Below are 15,000 nucleotides of genomic sequence, written 5' to 3' on the forward strand. Positions count from 1 at the left end.
GAGAGAGAGAGAGAGAATCTTCCTCATTTTGGTCCTGTAAGTCTGAAAAAACATCTTTAGTACATGCACAATTGTAGTATGTAGAAAATAACACCTACTTCACTTTTTTCTGTCGGCCTTTGTGTGTGTTTGTCTGTCTGTCTGTCTGTCTGTATGTATGTATTTGTATGTATGTTTATATTTCTCCGTCTGTTCGTCCTTCTAGTTCTCTGTCTCTCTGATTGCGATTTTCTCTCTCTCTCTCTCTCTCTCTCTCTCTCTCTCTCTCTCTCTCTCTCTCTCTCTCTCTCTCTCTCTCTCTCTCTCTCTCTCTCTCTCTCTCTCTCTCTCTCTCTCTCCGTCTGGGTAAAGAGTCTGGGGTCAGAGGTCATGGATGTGTACGTGGAGGTCAAGGCCACGTGACCACCACCACTACCACCACCACCACTACCACCAGACGTAATAGGAAGCAAGGAAGGGAATTTCTGGCGCTTTTCTTTACTTCTTTTATTTTAACACTATTCTCACTTTGGTTGTATTTTTAAGGGGCAGAGTGAAGCTTTCTGTGTTTCGTATTTGGATTACTTATTATAATATTTTCTCTTGATAATGTATACCTCACACACACACACACACACACACACACACACACACACACACACACACACACACACACACACACACACACACACACACACACAAAATAAACATTATCATTATTATTATTATTATTATTATTATTATTATTATTATTATTATTATTATTATTATTATTATTATTATTTTTATTATTATTATTATTATTATTATTATTATTATTATTATTGTTACACACCCTCACTCATGTCTTCTTGTCGCCCTACAGGTAAGAAACACAGACCAGTGAACTTCAGTACTGAGATCTACCAAACCGTAAGTGTTATGCATCTAGTTGCCTCTGTACCCCAATGATCTTGATGCTACAGGTGACTGGATTGCTCAGGCCTTTAGAACGGTAACCCCTATAGGAAAAGACGAACAGAATAGACAGTATCCACCACAATACTAATTCCTACATCCAGCACACCACATTCTCTCCAGGAACTCCTTCACTGCCTCAGTTATCCTTTCATTTGCCTCTCCACACAGTCCCAACAGCATTCACCTGTAGCATCTTGATCTTAATATTGGAATAGACAGTTTGGGTGGAAGGAGAAGACTTCAAGAATAGTGAATGAGAAATAATAACCGGAAGAATGATAGATGCAATACTTCTTATTTTAAGGTGTTAATTTTTTTTTTTAATTATACTTCTCAGCTTTTACTTGTGTGTTGGGAATTATTCTCCAGTGTCTATTGGTTTTATTGCAGTTTTTTCCCCTGTATATTGATCTGCTTTTACTTGCTTTGTTTGTTTAGGATTTTACGCATCATCTCCCCATTATTTACTTGCTCCACATCCTCCTCCTCCTCCTCCTCCTCCTCCTCCTCCTCCGGAGAGAGAGAGAGAGAGAGAGAGAGAGAGAGAGAGAGAGAGAGAGAGAGAGAGAGAGAGAGAGAGAGAGAGAGAGAGAGAGAGAGAGGGGATAGTGTTGAGGGCAATGATCTTTATTTACGGTAATGGCGAAGGAGGAAGCTTACAAAGGATTTCAGACAGTAACAGACTCCAAACTCTTTACTAAACTGTTATATTTCACTACGAGGAGGAAGAGGAGGAGGAAGAGGAGCAGGAGGACAAGAAGAGGAGGAGAAAGAGAAGAGGAGAAGGAGAAGGAGATGAAGAGAAGGAGGAGGTAATGATTTTTTTTGTCAGTAGTGGTGGAAGTGCTTGTGACTTGTGGTGATTGTGGCAGCAGCATCAGCAGCAGCAGCAACAACAGCAGTAGTAGTAGTAGTAGTAGTAGTAGCAGTAGTAGTAGTAGTAGTAGTAGTAGCAGTGGTAGTGATGGTCGGTGGTGGTGGGCACAAGGGTCGGTCAGGTGTCTGTTTGCATAGCGGAGGAAGTCTGTTGTTTTAACCCTGATCCAGTGAACGTACATCAGAGCTACACCCGGGCTACACCCACCACACCCTCCCTGCCTACACTCCACTCCACTCCTCGCACTGCCTACACCCACCACATCTCTTAGGACCATATACTGAAACGCTTCTGCGCCGCACCTCCACTACTTTCAAAATCCTTTACTTGAAGTTTTTAAAGGGCGATTTTAAGGTTCTAGTGACAAAATAACAAGATTTCTACATTATTAACAGGAGAAACACTCTTGAGAACCTGGCTTATCATCTCTATGGCCTTTAAAAATTGCCGTGATGAGATAGTGGAGCGTTTCTGTATAGGAGCCTTTGCTACACTCACTATTCTGTGGCTACACCCCGCGACACTCTTCCCAGCTCCCTGCGCCGCACACATTCTGGCTTCACATCCTGACCACTTTTTAGTCTCGAGAATAGCTGCTAATAGATTCTCATTAAAACATAAACCGGAGTAAAAGCAGCCGTGTTAAAAGACTGAATATAGAAGAACTTGAGTAGGAGTTGAGAATTGTTTAAAAGTGAGGCATTTTATTCCCTTTGTTACATTAGAAATTCTCGTGGGAAGAAGGGAAGTAAAAAGTAAAAAGCTGTCTCGATGCCTTCCCCACAAAGAAGTACAGTAGAGAAGATTTGCATGACTGAGTGATTAAAAAAGAAAGAAAAAAACTGCACTATTTGGTTTATTCTGTCAACCATCTCGGAAACAAATCCGCTTTTCATTGATTTTTATCTTATCATTTAATCTTTACCTTATTCTCTGATCATTTAATCTTTACCTTATTCTCTGTAACTATTCTTCCCACTGGTTTTCATTAATCACTATTTTATCTCTGTGTCCCATCCTTTCTCTCCGCTGTCTTTGAACCGACTGAAGCGGAAATATTTTTGGCATTAAACCTTCGCATTATGTCTCCACGAAATACGTGGAAGGACTTGAGACTGCGATTTCCATTTCCCGCGGAATGATAACCACTTCCGGGTCAAGTGATTGCTTGTGTGTGTGTTCACCCCACTGCCAAGATAATTGTGTCTGGCAAGGAAACATGCATTCCATTCACTTTCTCTTATCGCAAATCTGCAAAATTCGAAAGTTAGGCATAATTATGATAAATTTGTTATCATTTATCGCAGTCATTTCCTTAATTTTGTATGTAAGAGGCACTCTGGCCAAGGGCAACGACGACAAAAAAATAATCTGCTGAAGGAATACAAAAGGAGACAGAGAGTTCTAAGTTTGCTAGTAAAAGGATATTTAGACACTGCATGATTACTCTGTACTCTAAAAAAAAAAAAAAAAAAAACTTTTTGAGGAATAAAATTTCTGTCCCAAATCTTAATGTAAGGAGCAAGGGAACCGAGGAGAGAATTTGCATTTTAAAAGTAGACTGTAGTTTTATTAGTACAACGAGAGAAACTGAGAAAAAAATAAGCACTCAGTCTGTCAGTCTACACATTACACACCATGCATACACCCATTAAGTGGCCTCCTTCATCACCACCTACGCTTTTCCCGCCAGCCACCACTTCAGTCACTATTCACACGCCTCACTCATTGCTCACTCACCGCATTCACCGCAATCACCCCGCATCTCGCTCCGTAGTACCTCTCTAGAACCTACTGCTCGCCTCTCCCTTATGTAATACTTGTATGTCATAAGTCACTGAGGAGATCAGACGCCTCCAATACTCGGTGTAATAACTGAAACATGTTAATTTTCCTGTTTATATTCATAGATACCTACATTGTCTGCTACTACTACTACTACTACTACTACTACTACTACTACTACTACTACTACTACTACTACTACTACTACTACTACAATACCGTTCCTAACTAACTACCTATAATAACTGCAACCACAAAACACAGCAATCATGACAAAAAAAAAAAAAAGGTTTGGTAGAAAAATATGCACGAAAGATTCTCTCTCTCTCTCTCTCTCTCTCTCTCTCTCTCTCTCTCTCTCTCTCTCTCTCTCTCTCTCTCTCTCTCTCTCTCTCTCTCTCTCTCTCTCTCTCTCTCTCTTTTTATCGGAGAATTTCTTAACCTGATTCACTCTTTACCGCAAAAGTGAAGTGAAAAAAAAAAAAAAAAAACACCGTATTATTATCGTCATTTTGCGCTTCAATTGGTTCGTATTTCATCATGACCCTTAAGCTTGTATCTAGTAAGGGTGTGATTCCTCCAGTCTGAGGAGGAGGAGGAGGAGGAGGAGGAGGAGGAGCGGAATTATATCTTCTGTAGCACCAGAGTAGTTATAGAATCTCCCAGAGAGAGAGAGAGAGAGAGAGAGAGAGAGAGAGAGAGAGAGAGAGAGAGAGAGAGAGAGAGAGAGTGGGAACAGGAGCGGGGATGGGATGGGAGGTGGAGCAGTGTGGAGTGGAGGTGTGAGGTAATGACAGGGTGTGGGTGATCTATTGACGGGGAAATAGTGGAGTGGTTTACTGTTGGGAAGGAGTACGTGCTGCGGAAGAAAGGTGAGGGGGGAGGGGAGAGGTGGGAGAGTAAATGGGAGAGAGTGGGACGAGGGAAGGTAGGAGAAAGAAAGGTGGGTAAGGGTGAAGGTAACTTGGTACAGGGATGGGAAGAGAGAGAGAGAGAGAGAGAGAGAGAGAGAGAGAGAGAGAGAGAGAGAGAGAGAGAGAGAGAGAGAGAGAGAGAGAGAGAGAGAGAGAGAGAAATAAGGGTTTATACAAATAGTCAAAATAAACAGGTAGAAAGATAGACAAGCAGGCAAATAGACGGATTAGATAGATAAATTGATAGTCATACATAGATACCATTCCTATTCTTTTCTGCGTGCCCATGCCAGCAAATGCATACATACACACAGACACTCACACACAGGCATTACGGTTCACTTATCACCCAGTATCACAGGTGTTACATGTCTCTTTTACTGCTGCTCTTTTATAATCACCATCACCACCACTACCACCACTACCATCATTCCCTTGTCCCATGTTAATCTGGAAACCGTCTGGAATGATACGTTACTTTTCATTTACTCTATTGCCTTACTTGTAGGTAAGGAAAAGGGGGTTTTCTATGCCCTGTGTAGGCTAAACTCCCAAGGGCTCCCGCCGTCCTTAAGAACAGTCTCGTCCTTAACATCTGCTATACTTCCTTGCTCTCTCATTGCCTGGTGAAACTTCTCCGTCTTTGTCCATCACCTCCAACCTTTGCTTCAGGCTGGATGCGTGTTGACATTCACCGGCGCAGAAGAAATGGGCCACCGCTACTTTTGGAAACCATCGCCCAGAGCATCGATTGTCTGTCTGGAAAGTTTCGAGTCTAAATGGGACGTTTTGAGGCATTCACTGACTTATTACATGCTGTATCTGTATCGACGGTGTGACCTCCCCGAAAGGCAACGTCATTGATTTCTCCCATGACCTAGACCCATTATTAGTGGAGCTTCATAGTAATGCCTTGTTATTCACTTTTATTATCTAGGAATGATTCTTCCACCAGTATTTTGTTTCCTAGACACTCTCACCCACACTAGTCCATCCCCAGTAAATTTGGAATTCAATAGAAATTTGCATAAACTCAATTCCTGAGGAGATATGTTTCTAATCTATTATTAATCCATTCGCTAACATTTTCTCACTGTATCACCGCGAACTTAGTGATCTTCAGATCTCAGAAGCCTTATTTCCCTTAAGGATTAGACACAGTCTTCGTGAAAGCTTCCTGTTTTATATTACAAGTGTGTGCCAAGCCTTTGCTTCACGCTGCACACCCTTGGGTACGGCGACACCCGCTGGCCAGTCTCATTCCGGTGAAGAAGGCAGTTCTAAGTAAAGGCGAGCACTTCTAGGAAAAGGCCAGCAAAAATTACAAGAATAATTTAGATTAGAAAAATACTTGTATCTAAATTATATTTAGTGAAGAGTACTTGGAAACTGGCAGTAATATCTTTTTTGTTGGTATTTGATATATTTATTACAGTAGATTAAGACAAAAATATATCTTGAGTTGTAATTGAATTATTTTCGGGTCAGTAATTGTCTCATTATTTTGTGCACGTACGTATGTGTGTCATGTTTTTCGCATAGTCGGGTTTGGTCAGCCCAATCAGCTGATTCCGGCCATCGTTAGGTGCGACCAAGTGGTGTGATGGCGGCGCCGTCAAGTGTACCGAGCGCGTCGTAAGGTCATGTGTCAGTCCCACACAACCCAAGATTATTGAATTAGTCCCACTCTCCCTCCACTGGTGGCCGCGGAGGTCCCGTTTTTGCCTCACCTGTAACCTCTCATTACCGCCGCCAGGTAGCAGGTAGCCGGTCCTTCCCTTTTCATCCCCGCGATGTATAGTTTACTCGTATTTTCAGTCAAGACAAGAAATGCCTCTGGTGTAACAGCCGCCGTACTGTAGGCGTGATGTGTAATGTCACTTTTGCTTTTGTTTCTTCTGTGTCATTTTATCTTGATCTTTTGACGGTTACAGTAAACAATGATTTTTTTAGGGACGGCAACATGCACGTGACTATCCCTGAACACACACACACACACACACACACACACACACACACACAAATAGTTAAAGGACGCGTTATCCCGTGTTTACAAGTGATGACGGAGCAAATATCATGTGTACCAGTGGCGGAAAACCCATAAAGTCTGGGGAGTTTTGTTTTTGTGTGCGTCTGCTTCTCCTAGGGACGTGTGGGAGGAAGAGAAGACCTGCTCGCCTTGGGGTTTGTGTGTGGTGGTGTCATCACACTCCCCACCTGGTAAATTATATCGATGAGCTGTCCTTTGCTTCTCCCCTCACAATCCTGCACCATCACTGTCCCTGGGAGGTTTTTATGTGTATATTTTTCCTCTCCCTTAACTAAATAAAATTTCCAGGGATGGTTAAAATTAGTCTCATCCTCAGATCTGGGAAACTATATCAGTGCGCCTATCGTTGCTTCCTCCTCACAATTCTGCACTATCACTGTCCCTGGGAAGTTTTTACTTGCATTTTTCTACTCCCTTAACTAACTTCATACAACTTACCAGCTGTCGTTAAATTTAGACTCATCCTCAGACTGGAAATACCAGAGAGGTGAAGGAGGCCGCGTGTAGATTAGAGTTCAAGCGTCCACTGTATATATATCCATGCAGACATACGTAGGCTACTTGAACTGCGGGTTTTTTCCACTACCTCGACCACGCTGCCAATCAAAATAAGTGGCGTCAGTGGATGGCACTTCGCGAGAGGGAGGGAGGGCGGGAGGTGGGAGGGAGAGGAGTGAGGGGAGTAACTGCACCTGTTTATCAAGTGACCTAGCTAGGAGTTCGAGGTCTTTCAGGTAAACTAGGCCACCTGAACAGACTGGGAAGCTGGTGTGGGTGTGTGGTTAACATGACCAATGCTGTGAAGGTCTGAAGGTGTAATAGTTATCGTGTGTGTGTGTGTGTGTGTGTGTGTGTGTGTGTGTGTGTGTGTGTGTGTGTGTGTGTGTGTGTGTGTGTGTGTGTGTGTGTGTTTGCGTTTGTTAGAATACCGGATTTAAGTTAAGTTTGTGTTGTCCTGTTTTCATACCGTCAACTTTTACTCACCTTAATCTGCGAGTCGTGTGAGTGTGTGTGTGTGTGTGTGTGTGTGTGTGTGTGTGTGTGTGTGTGTGTGTGTGTGTGTGTGTGTGTGTGTGTGTGCGTGTGTGTGTGTGTCAGCACAGCACTCTTTACGGAATAACAAGGTGCGGATGAAATTCATCATATTCAGGAGGTTGTTAGTATTTTGGAGCAATTTTCAAAGTCTGTCTGTCTGTCCAGCTACCTGTGTTTTTGTCCAGTCCTTCCTGCGAGGTGGTTGGCACTGAATAGACTGTAATTTTTGCCCACCAGACGCAATCAGAGTCAGTCAGTCACTCCTAAACTCGTATGTTAGTTGTGGAGCGGTAGTGTAAGATGTACTTGTGGCGTGATGAGGGTGTGAGGGAAGGGAAATCCAGGAACACAAAGAAACACGAAGAAAGAACTTACAACTGTAGCACATCTGCTGGTCCTTACAAGGCTATTTGTTACAAGGTACGGTGTGTATTCTCAAGAGAAAGGTGTAGAATAGTGAAGAGATAGTAAAGATAGTACAGAGAGAGAGAGAGAGAGAGAGAGAGAGAGAGAGAGAGAGAGAGAGAGAGAGAGAGAGAGAGAGAGAGAGAGAGAGATAAGGGGAATTTCCCTAGTATTGTTTACATAATTGGTGATATTAAAGAGGAAATGGAGGAGGAGGAGGAGGAGGAGGAGGAGGAGGAGGAGGAGGAGGAGGAGGAGGAGGAGGAGGAGGAGGAGGAGGAGGAGAAGAAGAAGAAGAAGAAGAAGAAGAAGAAGAAGAAGAAGAAGAAGAAGAAGAAGAAGAAGAAGAAGAAGAAGAAGAAGAAGAAGAAGAAGAAGGAGGAGGAGGAGGAGGAGGAGGAACAGGGAGAGGAGGAGGAGGAGGAGGAGGAGGAGGAGGAGGAGGAGGAGGAGGAGGAGGAGGAGGGAAGGGGAGGTGGCTGGCTACAGGACAAGTGATGTTAATGAATGAATACAAGAATGTCGTGGAGGTGAAGGCTTAATTTGAGGATAGAAGGACAGGCTATGAAAAAGCCTTGATCACGCTAGACGCAAACTGAGAGAGACGTGAACCTGACAGCTCATGTGAGGCCTTGATGTCTTGATGTCTTGATGTCTTCACGTGAGACGCGCCAAGAAGGAAAAGATGAAGTGATAAAGTGATGTAGTGATAAACTCTTAACAATATTCCATTAACACAAGCTTATAGTGATCTGGACGTAATTCTTCATAAAATTCATGTGACTGAATGAGGTACTGGCGCCATTATCTTGTCACTCCATCCCTGCTAAGATAAATTTTCCTAGTTCTTCCCTTAATAATGAATTGTGTTGGTGGTGATAATGGTTAGGACTGGTGATGAGTAGTGGTGACGTGATGAGTGCCACCCCTTACCACCACTGTCATCACCACCAATGCATTTCACCATAAAGTACCTGGCAGAATTTTGCTTGCCTGCCTTTGTGGTACAATACTTGGCTTCTTGGAAGATTTCAGGTTTAATTCTAGCTCTAGATATTGGCGGGAGAGGTACCGCTGCCAGAAAACGTTCCTGGGAGCCATATGTCCTGGTTATTGTGGCGCCATAACCTATACCAACAGTTTAACATAAGAAAAGAAAGCTCCCCACTCGAATCCCTTACAACTTTTATCTTTTTACTGTTTTATTTGCAAGTGAGAAAATAATTGTTCGTATCGCTGTTTGTTTGGTCTTGTCGAACTGAAATTCCACAATTTTTGTGGTTTGAAGTGGCCGAGAATGTTTGCAGTGACTGTCCACTTTTGCTGGCCGAGGGATTTCCACAGCTTCTTGGATACACACACACACACATACACACACACTGGAGAGAGAGAGAGAGAGAGAGAGAGAGAGAGAGAGAGAGAGAGAGAGAGAGAGAGAGAGAGAGAGAGAGAGAGAGAGAGAGAGAGAGAGGAGTGGGGGATACAAACCAGCATTTCAAGTCAAACTTTCTCCATTGCATACTCAAGCACCAGGTGGCTGAGCAATAAATAAGCGCTAAGTGGGAGTTGCCTGCAGAAGGGAGGGACTGGGAGGCGGCGAGGAGATGTCTTGTTGGGACCATTCATCATGGCTTAAAGCTTAATGCTGCTAGGAGTGGTACGAGTGGTAGAAGTATTTTTTTTTATAGAAGTAATCATAGTAGTTGTAGTAGTAGTAGTAGTAGTAGTAGTAGTAGTAGTAGTAGTAGTAGTAGTAGTAGTAGTAGTAGTAGTAGTAGTTAGTGTTGTTAGATATATTGACTATTGATAAAAAAAGTAATAGGAATAATGGTGGTGGTGGTGGTGGTGGTGGTGGTGGTGGTTGGTGTTGTTAGGTATATTTGCTATTGATTAAAAGGAGTCGACAGGAACGGACTCAGCACACAGTAGTGTCTTCATATTCTTTCCCCCGTGCTTGCCTTCGTCAGGAGTTTTAATCTGTAGGAACATTCTGAACATGATGTCAAATACGGGCCGAGATTTCTTGACGCTGTAAAAAAAGGAAAGAAAAGAGAAAGAAATGTACTCTGCAAAAAGTTATGAAAGTGTGTGCGCGTGCATGTGTGTCTGTGTGTTGTAGTGAAGGTTAGTAAAAAAAAACATGCATTGAAATATAAATGCAGTGAAAGGGAGAAAATAAACGAGGGAATATAAAGAAAAGAAGAGAAGCAGAGAAGATAATATAAAAAGCTGCCACGTTTGCACGTCTTTCGTCTAGACACACACACACACACACACACACACACACACACACACACACACACACACACACACACACACACACACACACACACACACACACACACACACACACACACACACACACACACACACACACACACACACACACACACACACACACACTTCCTCACTGCAGCGTATATCACAATAGAATTTTTCAGGCAATGTAAACACAGTACATGACCTTGAGCGTCAAATTAACGTGTCACCTTTACCTGAGGTGCGCGCGTGGGCATGCACTAACTCTACCCCCTACCATCCCGAACCTCCTACGCACTATGTTAGGGAATCTTCCTTGCGACCGTGTTGAAATCTCCGAGTCTTAGGTTATTTTTCATGCCTGGTTGTGTTTAAGGTTGCAGGAGTTGCCTGGTGTATCTTCTACTGTGAATCTGGCTCATCTTCTTGTGGTCGCCATACCCTAGAGAGAGATGAATGGTAACGAATCACGTGAAAGTAAAGAAAAAGAACATTATAAAAACTGCTGGATATCATTACTACTACTACTACTACTACTACTACTACTACTACTACTACTACTACTACTACTACTACTACTACTACTGTCACCGCCACTTCTTTGTGAAAACACCACCACCACCACCACCACCACCATCATCATCATCATCATCATCATCATCATCATCATCATCATCATCATCATCATAAAGACAAGGTATCTTGCCTCATGTCTGGTAATAAAAAGTTTATCCCTTCATGATCTGCAACCTCGCCCCTCGCCAGCCCCCGCGCCACGCATATATTACACACACACACACACACACACACACACACACACACACACACACACACACACACACACACACACACACACACACACACACACATACACACACACACACACACACACACACACACACACATTCCAGCAGTCAAGATCGCCCCGTTTTCATTTTTCGTCTCCGTGGATGATTTTTAACACCCAAAGAACGTGTTGTGATAGCGGTGTCTGTCTGTCCGTCTGTCTGTGTGTATGTATGTGCGTGTGAGGCGTGCCGGTACCACTACCATCGCCACCACCACCACCGTCACTACCATCAATACTACCATCACTACGACTACTACTACTATTTCCTCCTCCTCCTACTTCTCCTAGAAAAACAATGCTTGCTGTTTTAAAGTGAAAAGTATAATTGATGATGTAAGTAGTGGTGGTGGTGGTGGGGGTGGGGGTGGTGGAGGTTCATAAGTAAATAAAAGTAAAGCGAATGAGCAAATAAAGTACGAGTGGATAGAAAGCAAAGTCCGTTTCGAGGGAAGGATGGAGGAAGGGGAAGTGATGGTGGCGATGGTGGTGGTGGTGATGGTGATGGTGATGGTGTGGGGTGGGTGTAGCGGCGTGAGTGTGGGCGGGAGTGGGTGGGTTTCCCTCTGGCCGCCCCTCCGTCAGTGTTGATCTTGGTGGGAAGTGTTTACTGTGTGGCCGGTCTGTGACGTCACCACCACCACCACCATCACCACCACCAAAAGAGGTGAAGAGATGGAGATTATATGATTATTTCCTTCTAATTCTCTTTTGCAGTTTCTGCTCCTCACATTTTTTCATTCTATTTCCTCTGTTTTTTCCCCTTCATTCGTTCTTCCCTGTCACTTCCTCTCTTCCTTTCCTTACCGATAAACTCCTTTATGTAAGTCTCATCAATTATTCCTTATCTTATACCTATACATTTGTTAGCCTAAAATCAAGACAAGGACTAATTATGTACTATAGTTATGCTAATTACCAGTCAATTACAAAATCTCAATAGACGGTGCTGAAAATCTACGGAGGAACGCGGCCCCGTTTTATTTATGTGGAGGGCGTCGGTGAAGTGTTCAGGTTGGCTCTGCTCTGAGTGACTGAGCGAGTGCATTGGCTTATCTTGAGTGTGGCAGCATTCCTCCACTAGTAGGGCCGTATTCAGAAACGCCTAGCTTTCTCATCTCGACCGTTTTTAAAGAGCATAGAGGTAATTAATAGGGTTCTCAAGAGTGTTTTTCCACTTAATAATGTAGCAATATTGTTAATCTGCCTCTAGAACCATAAACTCGTGTCACTTTACTCAGAGCCTTTTGAATGTCGTGGGGATGCGGGGCAGAAGTGTTTCAGAATACGGTCCAAAGATGCCCGAGTGGTCATTGATATTGTTATTAATCGTAACCTCGTAACAGGATCTTGAAGCTGTGATGACCAAGGCGTACCTGGAAACTTTCAGCATACCTCCTTAGCACAATGTTTCCTAGCACGTGAGTTGCTGGTGGTGGTGGTGATGGTAGAAAGCCTTAGCCATGGGAGAGATGGTGTGTGTGTGTGTGTGTGTGTGTGTGTGTGTGTGTGTGTGTGTGTGTGTGTGTGTGTTTAACGGAGTAAAGGGGTAAGGAGAGATGAGTTTGATATATCCTTGCCCCTGTTCCCCTCCCAAACACACACACACACACACACACACACACACACACTACACACACACACACACACACACACACACACACACACACACACACACACACACACACACACTCACTCACACTCACTCACTCACCTCACTCACTCACTCACACACACTCTACTTGAGCTCAGGTAGGAAAGAATGCGTCGCTTCGCCTCCACTTCCTTCTTACGGCGGGGAAGACGAGGCTGAAGAGGAGTCGGATCCGTGTGGATGATAAAAGAAGGGATTAAGTCTGGAAGGGAAGGCGGGGGTGACCTGGCAGCGTCTGAGGAATATTGATGGTTGGCGGGGGAGTCCTTGATTCGGCCGCTAGTGGCTAGTGGTGTCATAATTTCAGTGGTGATGGTAGTGGTGGTGGTGGCGGCGGCGGCGGCGGCGGCAGTGGGAGGGAAGTGATTGCATGAGGGACAGGCCAGACGGAGGTTCTCCCTGCTTGTTGACACAATCATTAGGCAAGCAGGCCTGGGCGGTGCTGGTGCTTCTAAATTGTATATGAAGGAAAATTGTTTGTGTGTGTGCCGGGTTGGGGAAGCGGGAAGTCCTGGTGAGGCTCCTTAAGGCCGAGTATGAGGAAGAGGAGTGGCGCACACAAGGCCAGACCGAGTCGTGAGCAAACAAGGCGACTGTTTGGCTTGGCTGGGCCTCCGCCGGGCCCTACCTGCCTGGCGAGAGGCGAGACGGGCGGAAGGCTGCCTGCCACCCTCCTACCTTCCCCTCCTCCTCTCCTTCCCCGTACCCTATCCTCCCTCCTATCTTTCTTTCCTTCTACCTTCTGCTATCACCCCACCTTCCCCTCCTCCTCTCCTCTCTCGTGCCCTATCCTCCCTCCTTTCTTTCTTTTTCTTTTACCTTCTGCTGTTCATCCTACCTTCCTCTCCTCTCCACCCTCGGGCCCTATCCTCCCTCCCATCTTTCCCTTTACCTTCTCCCTCAGTTCTTCATTTCTATCTCTACTTTCTACATTCCCTCTTCTTACACTCTCCCTTTTTCTTCCTTTTTACTTCTACTCGCTTCCTCTCTCTCTCTCTCTCTCTCTCTCTCTCTCTCTCTCTCTCTCTCTCTCTCCTCTCTCTCTCTCTCTCTCTCTCTCTCTCTCTCTCCTCTCTCTCTCTCTCTCTCTCCCCCTCAGCCTCCTTTTCTCCCTTTTCTAAACTATCTCTGATCTTCCACCATAGATGCACTATTTCCTCTTGAACATCTTTTCCTCATTCTTCCCTCTCCATCTTCCTCCCTCCTCATCTCCCTCCCCTGGACTAGTGTTAGTAGCGGTAATGGTGGTGGTGATGGTGATGGTGGTGATGGCGGCAGCACTGTGGTGTGATGGTCTCCTCAGCAGTAATGATAGTGGAGTGTGGGAGTGATGGAGTAATAGAGTGATTGTGGTGGTGGCGGTGGAGGCTGTATGAGTGAGCGGGGGGGTAGCAATAATGGAAGGGAAGAAGATTGAGTGGGAATTGTCTGATTTTACGAGGGATTACATGGAATTTCAAGTGGCTAGTCTTAGAACTGTAGTATTGGAGAACTAACTACAGCACGAAGGGAGGAAAATACTGCAAAAAAGGAGTGTTTGAAGGGAGATATGAGTATTAGGCATGAAGGGGGAAGTGAAGGTAGTGGAGGAGGGAAGGTGGTGATGATTGGGGAGGGGAACAGTGATGAATAGAGTGAAGGATGAAGAGGTAACATGGAGAGAGTGACTTAATGAAGTATGGCAGTGGTGGAGGGGAAGCGAATAAGCGAAGTCGAAGTTGTGGTGAAGGGAGGGGAGTTATAGGAGGGAAGTGGTGGAGTGTGTGTGTTGATAGTGGAGGCATGGATGAAGGGGAGGGTGGAGGAAGTGATAGCGAGGTGGCAGGAGGAGGGAAAGAAGTGACAGTTGTGGTGGATGGAGTGGTGGAGGGTGGAGGAAGTGATGGCGAGGTGGTGAAAAGAAGGAGAGAAGTGACAGTTGTGGAGTGAAGTGGTGGAGGGTGAAGGAAGTGATGGCGAGGTGGTGGAAGGAAGGAGAGAAGTGACAGTTGTGGGTGGAGGGAATAGTGGAGTGGTGGAGGTGGAGAGGCAGTGGTGGTGTGTTGCTGTGCCCACTTGACTGGTGAAAAGCTCGCACAGCAAACATGAGCCTCTTTAGGTGACGGCTGCCATCCCCCCCTCTCTACCCTCCTTCCCTTCCCTCCACCCTCTTTCTCTCCTCCCTCTTTCACACCTTCATCCTCACTCACTTTTTTTTTTAATTCTTTCCCTCAATTCCCAACTTTTCTTCTATCT

The 15,000-nt window shown here is 44.7% G+C and overlaps 1 protein-coding gene across 8 annotated transcripts in view; it reads left to right on the forward strand.

Moving 5' to 3' along the window:
* LOC135088941 (endoplasmic reticulum membrane sensor NFE2L1-like) overlaps positions 1-15,000 on the forward strand; it is a 122,533-nt gene that overhangs the window by 77,147 nt on the left and 30,386 nt on the right. Inside the window, exon 7 of one of the 8 annotated variants that reach the window (XM_063984018.1) lies at positions 845-3,815. The exons of the other annotated variants lie outside the window; for them this stretch is intronic. Within the exon in view, the coding sequence (XP_063840088.1) occupies positions 845-865 (21 nt within the window). The 3' untranslated portion in view covers positions 866-3,815. Of the gene's footprint in view, positions 1-844; positions 3,816-15,000 lie in introns of those variants that run through there. 8 annotated transcript variants of the gene reach the window in all.

The sequence above is a fragment of the Scylla paramamosain genome, chromosome 32, assembly GCF_035594125.1.
Source record: "Scylla paramamosain isolate STU-SP2022 chromosome 32, ASM3559412v1, whole genome shotgun sequence".
Lineage (NCBI taxonomy): Eukaryota > Metazoa > Arthropoda > Malacostraca > Decapoda > Portunidae > Scylla > Scylla paramamosain.